Genomic DNA, 16,729 nt, shown 5'->3' on the forward strand with positions numbered 1-16,729 from the left:
ACCTCACACCCACTAGAATGGCTATTATCAGAATAGACAACACAAAAGAGAACAGGTGCTGGTAAGTATGTGGGGGAAAGGGAGACCCTGTGTACTGCTGGTGGGGCTGTAAATTAGTGCAGCCACTGTGGAAAATAAAACAGTACAGAGGTTTCTCAAAAAATTCAGCATAGAACTATCATATGATCCAGCAATCCTATTGTATTTAACTGAAAGAAATAAAATCATTATCTTGAAGAAATACCTGCACCTCCCATATTCACCACAGTATTATTCACAACGGCCAAGACATGGAAAGAACCTATCTATCTATCTATGAACCAATGGACAAAGAAAATGTGATATATATATATATATATGATAGGATATTACTCAGTCATATAAAAGAAGGAAATCCTGTCATTCCCAACAACATGGATGAACACTGAGAGCAAGACAGAGAATAACAAATACTGTCTGATACCACTTACATGTGGAAATGAGCTGTTGTTGAAAAACTACAAACTTCCAGTTATTAGATGAGTTCTGGGGACCTAAGGTACAGACCTAAATGGGGATCTATGTACCTAATATATACCTAATGTATAAGATGAATAAGTTCTGGGGATCTAATGTACAGCATGGCTGGTGGTTATAGTTAACAACACCATGTCATATACTCAAAAGGTGCTAAGAGAGTAAATCTTAAATGTTCTCACCACCACCACCACCACCACCACCACCACCAAATGGTAACTACATGAGGTGACAGATGTGCTAACTAACCCTATTTTGGTAATCATTTCGTAACACATTATGTGTATCAAATCATCACACTGTACACCTTAAACCTACACAATGCTATATAGGCAAATAACATCTCAAGGGAGATGGAAAAAATAGATATCCAAAAAACTAAAATAAGTGGTTGTACATATTAGGGAGCGGAAACAAGGGTGGGAGCTACTTTTTATATACTTTTTAAAATAATTTATTTCTATACCATGAGAAAGTATTATCTATTTTAAAAACTAAATGCAAGATAAAAATAAGGACAACACGTTTTAAAAAGTGTGAAAGCAGAAAAACATATGGTTAAGCTTATAAGAAAGTTTACTTTCCATTCATCCTTAGAAAAATATTTTGAGAATATATTCAATAAAATTTGAGAGTAATTTAAAAATGAGAAGACACAGAATTCACAGCTTGTAAAAATTTGAGAATATCATACAGGTAACTGTCCGTTATGAGAGAATCCATCTGAAATTAATACTAGAAAATTCTCCTTTGGGTAAGGACAAAGATGTGACCTTTGATTCTTAAAGATATAAAGTCATAATACATAACACATACTTTGCCTCTTCAATCATAAGCACCATGTATGTACCAGGCACTCCTTCTGAGACTCGATGAAGTAAATCATTTCTAAAGATTTTTTTTAGTCCACTGTTCTGGGGCAGGTGTATAGTATAGACTATGAACAAATAAATACATGTGTTTGTATAATTATAGTTTCAGATAGTGATAGGTACCATGAAGGGGAAAAAAAAAAAAAACACAGAAGAAGGAACGATATTGATCTGGATGGGGAGCTATTTGATGAACGTGATTAGGAAAAGCTTCTCTGATAGGTAACATTTAAAGGCTAGATGAAATCAGGTGAGCTTTACAGATACAGGGGGTAAGAGATTCTGAGAAGGCATACAATACATAAGGCAGAGGCATACTTGGTGTATGTAGGGAACAGCGAAGAGATAAGTGTGACTGGAACAAATATGTGTAACTGAGAACATAGTTACAGGATGAAACTGGAGAAGGCAAGTGACAAATCACAGGGCCTGCAAGCAATAAGGCTATTGTTAGTTAGCTGGAAACCTCCTGGAGAGTTTGGAGCACTTGAGAATTACAAACAGATGATCTATCACATAGTTTTCTTTATAAATTTTCTTTCCACCCTCTCCTTATTTTGAGGAGTTTAACAAAAAGTAAGGAAAGTGCATATACCTATAAGACTTACTAACACCGTTTACTAAACTCTGACTTTTACAAAACATAGACAAGTTACAGAAGATGCCCAGGACACGCATAAAGGGTGCATGTAACTGACACTCAGAATATAAAAGCGTACGAGCTGATGGAGGTGTGAAATAGAGATAAAAAGGTGGAGGGATAGGAGTGCCTGGCTGGCTCAGTCAGTAAAGCACGATACTCTTGATCTCTGGGTTGTGAGTTCAAGCCTCATGATGGGTATAGAGAGATTACTTAAAAATAAAATCTTAAAGGTAGCCTGGGTGGCTCAGTGGTTTAGCGCTGCTTTCGGCCCAGGGCATGATCCTGGAGACCTGGGATCAAGTCCCATGTCAGGCTCCCTGCATGGAGCCTACTTCTCCCTCTGCCAGTGTCTCTACCTCTCTCTCTCTGTTTCTCATGAATAAATAAATATTTAAAAATAAAATAAAATCTTAAAAAAAAAGGTGGAATGAAATGAAAGAATTAAATGTCTCTTACAGAATGAAAATTCAAAAGATACTATCTCTAAATGGCAGAAAGACAAAAGGATGTTTACATATGTTGTTTAAAGTTCAACTGACCAGGGTAGAGACTAAGAACAGTAATATAAAAATTCTAAGAAGCCTGTATCGTAAAAAATGGGCATTTTATAAATAGGTTAAATCCTCTTCTATCATAGCAGGAACTCAGTAGACAATGTTTGAAGTTGTTAATTCAAAAAAGATAAACATAAGAATAATACATGGATATGGAAAATCATCAGAAGATCTGAAATAAAAAATTATGAAAAGAATTTGTTTCTGACAATGAGAAAGGAATAGGGAGAATGAGACACATCTATTACTTTTTGTTATGATCTGTTTTTAATCATGTGTATATATTATTTTGACCTGCTCCCCCCAAATGTGTTTTTTGTTTTAAAATATATAAAGAGGGGAATCCCTGGGTGGCGCAGCAGTTTGGCGCCTGCCTTTGGCCCAGGGCGCAATCCTGGAGACCCGGGATCGAATCCCACATCGGGCTCCCGGTGCATGGAGCCTGCTTCTCCCTCTGCCTGTGTCTCTGCCTCTCTCTCTCTCTCTCTGTGACTGTCATAAATAAATAAAAAATTTAAAAAATATATAAAATATATAAAGACACCTAGGTGGTTCAGTTGTTTAAGCATCTGACTCTTGATCTCAGCTGAGGTCTTGATCTCATCAGGGTGGTGAGTTCAAGCCCCACACTGGACTCCACAATCGGTGGAGCCTACATTTAAAAAATAGTAACAATAGATAAATAAAATAAATAATACATACCTAAACTGTACTTACAACATAATTATAATTCCATAATTGTGGATGGGAAAAAGAGAAGTTTGGTGGACAGGATTACAGAAACTTTTTCCCTCTTTACTTAAATGCTGGGTTCTTTACAGTAAGGAACTTGTCACTGTAACTTTTTCTTTGTAATTTCCTTTCAAGTCTCATGCTTTCAATAGGCAGCTATAGTAGTATTTTCCAAAGTATGATCCATGGATCACCTAGATCAAAATTACCCAAGGCATCTGTAAGACTATAGATTTCCTTGGCCTTACATCTCAGAGTTTTACCTTTCTTGTTTTGGTATCAGTACCTTTCAAAAATACCACAACAATTTAGAAGCATAGTGTTAAAAAAAAAAAAAAAGGAAGAAGAAGAAGAAGGAAGAAGAAGAAGAAAGGAGAAAGGAGGAGGAAGGAGGAAGGAGGAAGGAAGGAGGAAGGAGAAGAAGAAGAAGAAGAAGAAGAAGAAGAAGAAGAAGAAGAAGCAGCAGCAGCAGCAGCAGCGGCGGCGGCGAGACTGAGTGGCTCAGTCAGTTAAGTGTCTGCCTTCAGCTTAGGTCATGATCCCAGGGTCCTAGCATCGAGCCTCACATGGGGCTTCCTACTCAGTGGGGAATCTGCTTCTCCCTCTGCCTCTGTCTCTCCCTCTGCCTTTGCCCCTGTTCATGTTCTCTCCCTTTCTCTCAAATAATTAAATCTTTAAAAAAATAAAAATAAAAATAACTTTAAAAAATAAGTATACTGATAAGATAAACTTCTGTAATGAAATAGGGTATTCTAATATAACAGGAAAAATATACCCTTCCTTATTCATGTAAATAAATACGCTGACTTTCAGTAATTGCTGGTAATTACTGTCTGCTGACTCTTGGAGTTATCAAAAAACAGCATAGCGGGACACCTGGGTGGCTCAGTGGTTGAGCATCTCCCTTTGGCTCAGGTCGTCATCCTGGGTCCCTGGGACTGAGTCCTGCATCAGGCTCCCCAGAGGGAGCCTGCTTCTCCCTCTATGTCTCTGCCTCTCTCCCTCTCTCTGTGTCTCTCATGAATAAATAAAATTTAAAAAAAAATAGCCTAGCAAACTCAGACCATAGGGCTTGTTTCATAAAGACATTTTTCAAACTTTCTGCCTTTGTTAACCATACTGTAAGTCTTACATCCTAGAGGTAAAAAGGAGAAAATAACATAAAAGGAGTAATTTATATTCTAGGATCTATGTGTTGAATGAGTCAGTAGAATAATGAGAAGACCAATACAAGGATACTGCAATGGTCCAGGCGAGGGAAGAAACTTCAAATTAGGTGGCAGCATAGGGACAGAAATGGAGTAATTCCAGATATATTCTGGAGGGAGAATTTATCTATGGATAAGACTAGATGTGGAAGTTGAGGGAAAGAGAGTAATCAAGGATAACTTGAAATTTCTTAGCTTTATATTAACTGGATAAATGGTGGTGCTACTTACTGAAATGTAGGCTATAGATTTAGAAGGGAAAATCAAGTCTTTGTTTTAGCCACCTCACTCTTATGATCAATCTTACCATTATTAAAAATAGAAAAAAACATTTGTGCCTCTTTATTCCACATAATATGAAACATATAGTATCATCTGTAAATACTCCTGCCCCAAAAGTTATATCTGAATCTTATCAAACCTCCAGAAGTAACTTCCACTTACAGGAAATAAAAAATATATAAAAACAAGTTAAATGACAACACAAGAAATCAAATCAGTATCCAGAATGTGGGACAGTCTATAGCAAAACTGAGTCAGAATCTGTACCACATCAATAGCAGGGAGAAAAAACGGGAAGCCCGCTCTAGTCTAATAGTGATTTAAGAGGCATGGCAATCAAGGAAGGGACTTTGCCTAGATCCTTTTTTGAACAAACAACTATAAAAAGACATTTTTAAACAAGGAGGGAAATCTGATTATAGACTGTGTATCAGATGATACCAAAAATACACTGTCAATCTTGTTAAATTATATAATGGCATTTTGGTTACATAAAAAAAGTCCATTGTTTTTGGCCACATATAGAGTGAAATGATATAATAGTTGGGATTTACTTTGAAATACTTCACCAAGGAAAAAAAGAGAAAAATGAAATGGAAAATGTGTCCCAATCTTGGTAACTGCTAAATCCACCTGATAAGTACATGAAAAGCATGTCTAAAATTTTCATGACAGAAATTAAAAGGAAAAGGATTCTATCTTGGCCCTGCTAAATTTGGAATGCCTATTAGACATGCAACAGGGAATGTTAAGTAGAGAGCCAGATACATGAATCTAGAGTTCTGGGAAGAATTGGAGAGATGGAAGTGGTTGTAGTTTTTTAGCAATGGGACAGGAGAGTATGTCTTAGAAAAGTGAAGAGGAAAGAGGCTGGGAGGAGCCAGGACAAAGTCTTGATACATCCAACATCAAAGGTCAAGAAGAGGAGGAGTCAGCTAAGAAGACAAAGAAGATGCAGTGAGTCAATGAGATACAAAGAGAACCAAGAGAGTGTGGTATCAGCAGAAACCAAGAGAAAAATGTCTTTCAAAAAAAGAACATATGTTTAATTAATGTCTAAATTTCTTAAGAAGTAATCACAAGTAATCACTAGTGACCTTCACAAAATAAGTATCAGTGGACTACAAGAGATAGAAGTCTTTTTTTCTCTTAGAAGCCTTTTGATAATATTAGAAAAGTCATCTGTGCTTAAAAAAAATCTCCCATATACTTTTCTAAATTCAAAATTTACTTCATTATGTTTTAACATAAAGCTTTATTCTCCCGTTTTTTTTTTTTAAATTTTTATTTATTTATGATAGTCACACAGAGAGAGAGAGAGAGAGGCAGAGACACAGGCAATGGGAGAAGCAGGCTCCATGCACTGGGAGCCTGACGTGGGACTCGATCCCGGGTCTCCAGGATCGCACCCTGGGCCAAAGGCAGGCGCTAAACCGCTGCGCCACCCAGGGATCCCTATTCTCCCGTTTTATTATAGGTAGTCATAATCTCTTCTGGGAGGATGGGGCATTTAATCAAATATTTGAGCACTTAGTATTAAAGTCCTTCATAGTGATTACTTACACAGCCGTCATGCACATTCAGGGTTGCTTCAAGTTTCAGTCTTTGGATAAATTCTCTTCTTCCTGTTTAAAAAGAAACAACTAAATAAATCATAAGTCATTTTTGTTGAGAAAAGTGTAACAATGAAGGTAAGAGCCCAGGATCCAGCATGAGGAAACTCCAATTTCAACTCTTCCACTTACAAACTGAGTGATATTGAGTAGTTTAACCTCCTTCTCAGCCCTCATTTCCTCATTAGGTAGTTCTTACCTATCTCATGTGGTTATTGTAGAGATTAAGTCATTCAAGGATAGTGTCTGGACCACAGTAATCATTTAAATATTCCCTTAATTCAACCATTCATTCAACAAATATACTTAGTACTCACTCCACTCTAGGCAGTGTTCTAGGAGCTAGGAGTCCAGTGTGAGATAAAACAGAAAAAGATCCCTGCACCCTAATGAGCTTATGAAAGACTATAAACAATGTGTCACCTGGTCAAAGTATTCTATGGAAAAATAAAGCAGAGAGAAGGTAAGAGAGGACTGGAAGTAGGTGATAGAGTTTTGAATCTTAAATAGGTTGGCAAACAGTGTTTAGTAAGATACCACCTATTTTTAAACACATCTCAATTTCAGAAATGTTGAAATATTTTAAAGTTCATCTTACAATGATGAAATGTGGCAGCAAAATATAAAATAAAATCAGCCTAGATGTCCATCAATAGTAGAACAATACTGCAAAAATAGAACAAATCCCTTTGAAAAAGAGAAATATGTTTCCCTTTAAAAAAATGAATCATCTTTACCAAAGAAGGACCAAAAAGCTTCATGTTTATTCAGAAGCTGTAATGAAAAGAAGCTGAATATATGACAAAGAACAATAATTAGCTAAGTAATCAGGCTGATGAGCTCTCAAATAAAATTAAATTTGATATGCTCTCTGTATACTGTCACAAGGGACAGATTTCTCTATTATTTGTTCTTGCCATTCAACATAAAGATCAAGATCTTCTTGGAGCCAAATTGTTTTCTTTCTTTCTCCTCGCTTATAACTGGTAAGCTGGCTAGGTAAAGGATGAACATGTGGGTTAAAGAATTTTCTTTTTTGTGTGGGGGGGAATGCTGTATGATTCTGAAACATTGGAATAAAACAACCAACAGAAATTTAGTAAAGTATTTTCATGAATTGGCTGTACTTTATATAATTAACTTTTCAAATCTGAGTTTCAGTTTTAAAAAATGCTAACTAGTAAACAGAAAACATTAAAAAAATTTTTCTTCCTTTGGCCAACGGCAGGCTTGGCAATCCCACTGAGTTATATAATTAAGAGTTAAGAAACAGTATTCAAATTAACAACTTGATGGTAATTAAAATTCATTAAAGTGCTAAAAAAAAGCAGCAGCAGCACCAAAAAAATTTTTCCCAAAATTTTTAAAATCTAGGTTTGAAAACAGGGCTCTAGCCATCTCTGTCTAAAGAAAATGGTGGTGGGACATGAGAATAGAAGACAAAGTAAATTCTTCTAGCAAGAACTCCTACACATGAAACCTGCACATAAAAACATGCACTGAGACATTACAGTTATGTAACAGCTCCTGAATGATATTTCTGTATGTGACTTTGGAGATCAAAATGACTGTGTTGTCCACACATCCCACTAAATGTGCTTCCAGAACAAACTAGTATAAACCTCCTTTTCCCTTTTAGTAATTAAGTGCACTACCAAAAAATAGAAGCTGACAGACGCCATAAAGAACTGTAAGTTTACTAGGGTCAACTAATCTTATGGAAAAAAGACAGTCTCTTCAACAAATGGTGTTGGTAACACTGCACAGTCCCATGCAAAAGAATGACACTTGACCATTTCCTCACACCAGACACAAAAATAAACTCAAAATGGATGAAAGATCTAAACATGAGATAAGAACCCATCAAAATCCTAGAGAATACAGACAGCACTACCTCTGTGACCTTGGCCACACCAGCTTCCTGCTAGACACATCTCCAAAGGCAAGGGAAACTAAGGAAAAATGAACTATTGGGACTTAACAAGATAAAAAGCTTTTGCACAACAAAGGAAATGGTCAACAAAACCAAAAGACAACCAACAGAATGGGAGAAGTTATCTGCAAATGTCTTATCAGATAAAAGGCTAGTGTCCAAAATCTATAAAGAATTTATCAAACTTACCACCCAAAGAACAAATAAACCAATCAAGAAATGGGCAGAAGACACGGACATTTCTCCAAAGAACATATACAAATGGCCAACAGACACATGAAGAAATGCTCAACATCACTCAGCATCAGGGAAATAATACAAATCAAAACCACAATGAGATACCACCTCACACCAGTCAGAATGGTATTAAAATCAACAAATCAGGAAATGACAGATATTGGCGAGGATGCAGGGAAAGGGGAACCCTCTTATACCGTCAGTGGGAATGCAAGCTGGTGCAGCCACTCTGGGAAACAGCATGGAGCTTCCTCAAAAAGTTGAATATAGAGCTACCCTATGACCCAGCAATTGCACTACTTGCCATCTGCAACAATGTGGATGGAACTAGAGGGTATTATGCTAAATGAAGTAAGTCGGGATCCCTGGGTGGCGCAGCGGTTTGGCGCCTGCCTTTGGCCCAGGGCGCGATCCTGGAGACCCGGGATCGAATCCCACGTCGGGCTCCCGGTGCATGGAGCCTGCTTCTCCCTCTGCCTGTGTCTTTGCCCCTCTTTCTCTCTCTCTGTGACTCTCATAAAAATAAATAAATAAATAAATAAATAAATAAATAAATAAATAAATAAATAAATAAATAATGAAGTAAGTCAATAAAAGAAAATTATCATACAATCTCACACATATGCAGAATTTAAGAAACAAAACAGAGGAGCATAGGGGAAGAAAGGACAAAATAAGAGAAATTAGAGGGAGACAAACCATAAAAGACTCTTAATCATAGGAAACAGGGTAGGTGGAGGGGACGGAGATGGGGGGATGGGATAACTGGGTGACGGGCATTAAGGAGGGCACGTGATAAAATATGCACTGTGTGTTATATAAGACTGATGAATCACTGAACTTTACCTCTGAAACTAATAACACACTATATGTTAATTAAATCTAAATTTAAAAAACGAAAACAAAAACGAACTGTAAGTTTAAAAAACTGAGCTCCCTCAAGTTAAAATAAAAATAAACTCATACCTGTTATTAAAAACTGTGAAGTCTAGACTACTTATAAGCTAAGTACCTGCTATACCACCTCATGAATGCCTGCAGAAGACACAAGTCTCCTGAGTTAGAGGCAAAGGATTTTTTTACTCAAGCAGTGTTAAGCCTCAGGTTCACACTTGTTCCTTGTCCCTCAATTTCCACAGGGAAATACAGAGCAGTCTAGGTGAATACTGTACATGCAATGGGTTTGAATCACAACTGGGGACCCTGAAGTGAGGGAATCCAAATTTTTTAAAATATCAAGCAAACCTGCCCAAAGAGTGACATTACTTTTGTTAGACAATAAATAAATCTGCCCTCTGCTCCAGAGAGATACTGTAACTTCCAAAGTTATTTCCTATATATCTATCACTGAAAAGATAGTCCAGAACAAAGCAGCCAGTGCCTCAGCTCACAAATGTGCACAAATGCAAGAGACATGGAGAACTGTCTCACAACAATTACACAATTATTACAGGTGAATTTACCTATCCCTGTGGTTTCCTACTCAAGTCTTTCCTACAATTCATGCTGTCTCTCAGAACTCCATCACTGCTTTGACATTCTATCTTAATAGACTATAAGCTCAATAAAAGGGAAACACTCTTGTTCACCCAAGCATCCTAAATGCTTACTTAGAACAGTACCTAGGACAAAATAGGCATTCGATATACATTTGCTGAATCAGTGAATAAGTAAATGGGATCATAACATTCATTCTGTTCTATAATGCTTTCCCTCAATAATAGAGAGTGAACATCTTTCAATGACAGTATAGAGCTACTGCTCATTTTTAATGGCTGTATAACTTATTAAACAGCTTTGTAACTTATTTATTCACACACCTATCTCCCTTATTACACTCTGTGATATTTGAGCTAAGAAGTGTTAAACCAGGTTCAAATGCCCAACTTAGAACATTCTATGCATAAGCTGGGCAAAATATAACCTCTCAGAGCCTTTGTTTACATTTCTGTAAGTTTTACATTTGATAGGAACAGATTGTCAGGAGTAAATTAATCACCATACTCAAAACTTATAGATGTGCCTGATAAGCTCTAAACTTAAGTTCTCTCCCTATGTACAGGTGGTATTGTTCTAAGTTAATACTGCCTGAAAAGAGAGGAATGTTTTTTTTTTCGTAAATGACCTCATTTAGGAGTTGAGGTAAGTTCAGTTAAGGAAAAAGAATAAGGCTGGTGATAGTGAGAGAAAGAGATAGAAAAGCACTTACACAAATTTTTTTACTTCACTCTATTGTCCTTTGAGCTCTTTGTCTTTAGGCCAACCTTCCCAGTCATCTCCACATACTGCCTTCCTGAGCTCACTGTCAGGTCTTTCCCCTGCCCTGCATTGTCCCTGTGGCTCCCTCCTCTCCACAGGCTTTATTCTTAGAAATCATAGGTTATTGATAAATCAGTGGGCCCTTTCAAGACACATTTTTCATGACCTCAGTCTTAATTTGTCACAGCTAACTGCTATCTCCTTAAAATAATCTTCTTTGGCTACTACTGCACCGTAACAGCTAACCAGGAGTACTGAAAATCAAAGGGTGACAAAACTACCTTTGAGGTGAGACAGAACACAGAACTGTTTCATCTTTGACAAAGCACAAGACAAGGGGGCTACCATTAAAGTGTGTAAGAAGAAAACAGTGAAATTCAAACCGAATGCTTGAAGGCCAATTATGGCCTAGCGAGACAGTTGAGAATCTCTGAGATTATAGACAGGTAGAGTCCTTCATTCAGCCACCAGCTCTCTTCCATTAGCTTCTATCAAGAGCTCACAAGAAACATGGAAAATAGGGCAGAAGACAAGAAAGAGTCCCAGTTTGGTAGGACACAGGAATGAAACTCCACTCACTTTTCAGGCCCTTCTCTCTGGGGAAGCTAAAGTCACTGGGGAAACTCCAGACAGAAATGGCCTCAGCAAATGCCTCCTATCTCTGAGGCAGGAAACTTTCACTCTCATTTCAGGCAACGCCAACTACCCCAAGAAAGAGATAAAAGCATATATTGCCCACATTGCCTATCCTTGAGAGAAAGGCAGGAAACTCCTCCCATCTGAAAAATAATTAACATTGTGTGTTGGCATTGAAATGTGTCAACTCACACTGAACCATATTCCCAGAATTCCTTTCCTGTATACTTCTTAGAAAGAAGTCTTTACACAAGACTTGTGGTTGGAAGTAAAGTAACAGACATATTGACTTTCACCATCAGAAGGTTGGAGCTCCACAGCCCCGGTGGCTCAGAGGTTTAGCACCACCTTCAGCCCAGGGTGTGATCCTGGAGACCCAGGATGGAGTCCCACATCAGGTTTCCTGCATGGAGCCTGCTTCTCCCTCTGCCTGTGTCTCTGCCTCTCTCTGTCTCTCTCATGAATAAATAAATAAAATCTTAAAAAAAAAAATTCAATACACTAATATGCCAAATTAACAGAATTAATGAAAGAGAAATCATATAATCAACTTAATAGATGCAGGAAAAAAACTGACAAAATTCAGCAGCTAGTCATGACAACCATTCTCAGCAATCTAAGAAAGGAGATTTCTTCAAAGGGTGTCTACAAAAAACACATCATTAACAAGATATTTAATAGTGAAAACAAATGTTTTCGAAGATGAGGAATGAGGTAAGGATGCCCACTCTCAGTACTTCCACTCAAGATTCTGGGGCAATACTGGACAGTGCAATTAAGCATGAAAAAGGGAAAAAGAAGAAAAATAAAATACAGGTAAAAAAAGGAAGAAGCAAAACTATTTTAAAATGCACTGGTATCATCTACATAAAAATCCCCGAAATCTGCAACAAAAAAAAAAAAAAAGTTGTAAGAAGTAACTGGGGTGTGTGGCTGGCTCAGTTGGTAGAGCATGCAACTCTTGATCTTTGGGTCATGAGTTCAAGCTTCATGTTAGGGGTAGACATTACAAGAAGAAGAGGAAGAGAAAGAAGAAGAAATGAGTAGGTTTAGTAAAGTTGCAGGATATAAGGCTAATAAAAAAATCAAATAAAAAAAATCAACTATATTTCAATACACCCAAAATGAACTGGATACTGAAATTAAAAAACAATACTATCTAAAATAGTATTTAAAATATTATGGTACAAGGATTAATACAAAAAATATGAGTAAGACTGTACACTGAGAAATAGAAAACATTAGAGAAATGAAAGAATACATAAATAATTGAAGACAAAAATGACCATCATGTGTTGAATGTTCAATATTGTAAAGACTGTAATTCTCTGAAATAACATATAGATTCAACACAGTATCAATCAAAACCCCAATAGTCTTTTTTGCAGAAATTGACAAACTGATTCTAAAATTTATATGGGAATGAGAGATGCCTAGCTGGCTTAGTCAATAGAACATGTAACTCTTGATCTTTGGGTCAAGAGTTCAAGCCTCACAATGGAGGTGGAGTTTATTTAAAACAAAACAAAAAAAAATTTACATGGAAATGAAAAGAACCCAGAATAGCCAAAATAATTTTGAACAAAAAGAACTATGTTCAAAATATTGCACTAGCTGATTTCAATATTCACTATAAAGACATGAAAAACTAGCATAAAGACAGACACCTACCTCAATGGAACATGGTAGAGATATAAATTTACATATATGGCAAATTAATTTTCAACAAAGGGGACAAGATCGTTTTTTTCACAGATGATGCTGGAACAACTGCACATTCATATGCAAAGACATTAAAAGACCCTTACCTCACAGCACATATAAAAATTAACTCAAAATTGTTCATAGACCTAAATGTAAGAATTGAAAATAGAAAACTTCTAGGGGGAAAAAAAAAAAAAAACACAGTATAAATCTTTGTGACTTTGGATTAGGTAAAAATTCCTAAATAGACAGAAAAAGCATAAACTAAAAGATGCTGTTAAGAAAAGACAAGACGGGGTGCCTGGGTGGCTCAGTGGTTGCGCATCTGCCTTTGGCTCAGGTCATGATCCCAGGGTCCTGGGATCAGGATTGAGTCCTGCATCAGGCTCCCTGCAGGAAGCCTGTTTCTCCCTCTGCCTAGGTCTCTGCCTCTGTGTCTCTCATGAATAAATAAATATTTTTTTAAAAAAAAGAAAAAAAACTGGGAGAAAAATATTTGCAAAATGAGTATTCGATTAAGAGCTTGTATCGAGAATATATAGAGAATTCTTACAATATTAAGAAGGTACATCTGAACACTTAACCAAATATACGGAGGGCAAATAAGCCATGAAAAGATATTCAATATCACTAACCATTAGGAATAAATCAAATGGAAATTATAATAATAATATTATTATACCCACATACCTAGAAATGCTAAAATTAGGAAGACTCAATGCCAAGTGCTGTGGGAACACAGTATGGTACAACTATTTTGGAAAACAGTCGTATTACGAAGAAATAAGAATTGAAAAGGGTCCTATTCTAGTTACTTTTCCCGAGGGTAAATAAGATTTCATTATTTATATTTTCTTTATTAGCCTACAATGTTGTTGTTTTTTTTTTAAGATTTTTTTCTATTCATGAAAGACACAGAGAGGCAGAGACATAGGCAGAGGGAAAAGCAGGCTCCTCTTAAGGAGCCCCATTCGGCACTTGGTCCCAGGACCTTGGGATCACACCCTGAGCCAAAGGCAGACGCTTAACCACTGAACCATGCAGACATTCCACCAGTAGTGTTTTAAATATTTTTTAATCTGCTGCAAGTACTTGGTAAACCTACCCAACCTATTAACTGTTGAAGTTAATAACATTCTATTATAATTATTAAAAATACAAACCATTAGTATAGTTTTGCAAACCTCAAGCCAAGATGCATTAAATAATCTACTGGGTCAACAACCCCATTTTTAACATGATACATAACAGAAAGTAGTAACACCACCACCTCGAAAAATCTTTTATTTTAGTTGTAGGTGTGTTGTAGGTGTGTATCACAAGTTGCCATATAAATATATTTTTACTGTGGATCATGGTCAAACATTCTAGAAATACTGACCTAAAACACCCCTGTAATATAAATTCTATGTTACCAGTAGCTCCCATCCCTTCTAAGCACTTTCATCCTATACAAGGAAGAAATGAAATCCACCGTAGGGCTATTTTCCTCCTGCAGTTGCTATGATTGATGTCTTTGGTGGTCTTATCTTCAGGAATTATTCAGCTTATTCTATTACATGTATTTGTCATATTTGACAGTCATTGCTCACTACTAAAATCAGACAGCTTTCAACTTTGAGATTTCAAGACTAAAGAAACAAAATACATATATTCCACCAACTTTTCCCCAGTAGCTAACAAGGAAGCATAAATCAGAATTTACAGACTCTCATATAATATATTGTAACTTAGCAACACATGAAGAACTACATAATGTAGATGTAGTCAGGATATGTTAAAGAATAATCTAAAAGTAGGGGCGCCTGGGTGGCTAAGCCACTTAGGCATCCAACTCTTGATTTCGGCTCAGGGTCAAGGGATCAAGCCCTGTGTTGGACTCCATGATCAGCACAGAGTCTGAGATTCTCTCTCTCTTCCCCTCCCCTGTGCACATTCTCTAAAATAAATAAATATTTAAAAAGAATAATCCAAATGCAAAATTATCCATTTCAATATATATTGGCTCCAATGACATTCAAACGACAAAGACTTCCTAATCCCAGTATAAAGCTATCATTGGCTACCTGCTATAGTCTGAATGGCTGTGTCCCTTCAAAAATCCCTATGTTGAAATCCTAACCTTCAAGAAGGTGGGATCTTAGAGATGTGCTTAGGTTAGGATTAGTGCCCTTATAAAAGAGACCACAGAGAGTTATCACCCTCTTTCTGCCCTGTGTGGTTACAGTGAAAAGGCTATGAACCAGGAAGCTGGCCCTCCTCACAAGACCAAGATCCTGATGTGAGCACCCTACTCCCAGTCTTCCAGCCTCCAAAACTGAGAGAATAAATTTTGGTTGTTCATAAGCTACCCATTTTATGTTATTTTGTTACAGCAGCCCAAGCTGACCAGGACACTCCCTAATCATAGTTTAAGCATTTTATATTAAACATACTATATATCATGGCAACTCCCTAGAAAAGTTCCTTTACTCTTTTGTCAGTTAGTGTCCTTATATATAGAAGGGTTAGAAAGTATAAATTCAAGTTGTGGGCAAGTCTTTAAAATGAGAGGAATATGAATAGAAAGAGGAAATGTACAGAAACCAGTGTATTTTATAAGCATGTTTATCTTTATAAAGCTGTGTGTGTGGGCAGCCCGGGTGGCTCAGTGGTTTAGCGCCACCTTCGGCCGGGGTGTGGTCTGGAGACCCAGGATGAGTCCCACATCAGGCTCCCTGCAAGAAGCCTGCTTCTCCCTCTGCCTGTGTGTCTGCCTCTCTCTCTCTCTCTCTGTGGGTGTGTCTCTCATGAATAAATAAATAAAATCTTTGATAGATAGATAAATAGATAGATAAATAATAAAAAGACAAATCCAGGAAGCCTGAGTGGCTCAAGGGTTGAGTGACTGCCTTTGGCTCAGGGCGTGATCCTGGAGTCCCAGGACTGAGTTCCGCATTGGGATCCCTGCATGGAGCCTGCTTCTCTCTCTGCCTGTTTCTCTGCCTCTCTCTCTCTCTCTCTCTCTCTATGTCTCTCATAAATAAATAAAAATCTTAAAAAATAAAAAGATAAATCCTACATTGAAATTTAGATCAAGCTCATAAAGATTACAATAGCTGGCCTAGCTTCTGAATCCATGGTAAACCAAACAACAATCTGTTAGTTCAGGTGACTCTTGTGAATTTGGAGGTTGTAAGTGAACATATATATCGTTTTCTTCTAAATAACTTATGAAAAATTATTTATCTTCATTCCCACAACATAACAAGATGTTTTATGAACTTTAGTTTTCTTTGATAGGAGGAAAAGTAGTAATTAATCAAATTTGAAATCACCTGCAAAGCTTGAATACTACTATTAGAAAGACACATGCTATAATGAAATAATTTGAAATGTAAACATTACAAGAAAAATCTGTCAATTTTATCTGTGAATTATTTAGCAGTAATTCATTATTAAAAATGCAAATAATGGGAATAAATTGAAAAAATAACCTACAATACTGTAAACAACCAAAATGTTTGAAGTCTCAAAATAAAAAAGGAATCTACTTTCTAA

The 16,729-nt window shown here is 36.8% G+C and overlaps 1 protein-coding gene across 8 annotated transcripts in view; it reads right to left on the reverse strand.

The window, feature by feature from the left end:
• DCAF6 (DDB1 and CUL4 associated factor 6) overlaps nucleotides 1-16,729 on the reverse strand; it is a 131,379-nt gene that overhangs the window by 111,673 nt on the left and 2,977 nt on the right. For all 8 annotated transcript variants that reach the window (XM_055323980.1, XM_055323979.1, XM_055323978.1 and 5 more), the window contains exon 2: nucleotides 6,371-6,432. In XM_055323980.1, the coding sequence (XP_055179955.1) occupies nucleotides 6,371-6,432 (62 nt within the window). The remainder of the gene's footprint in view (nucleotides 1-6,370; nucleotides 6,433-16,729) is intronic.

This window comes from Nyctereutes procyonoides, unplaced genomic scaffold (genome assembly GCF_905146905.1).
Source record: "Nyctereutes procyonoides isolate TBG_1078 unplaced genomic scaffold, NYPRO_anot_genome, whole genome shotgun sequence".
NCBI classification, from domain to species: Eukaryota; Metazoa; Chordata; class Mammalia; order Carnivora; family Canidae; genus Nyctereutes; species Nyctereutes procyonoides.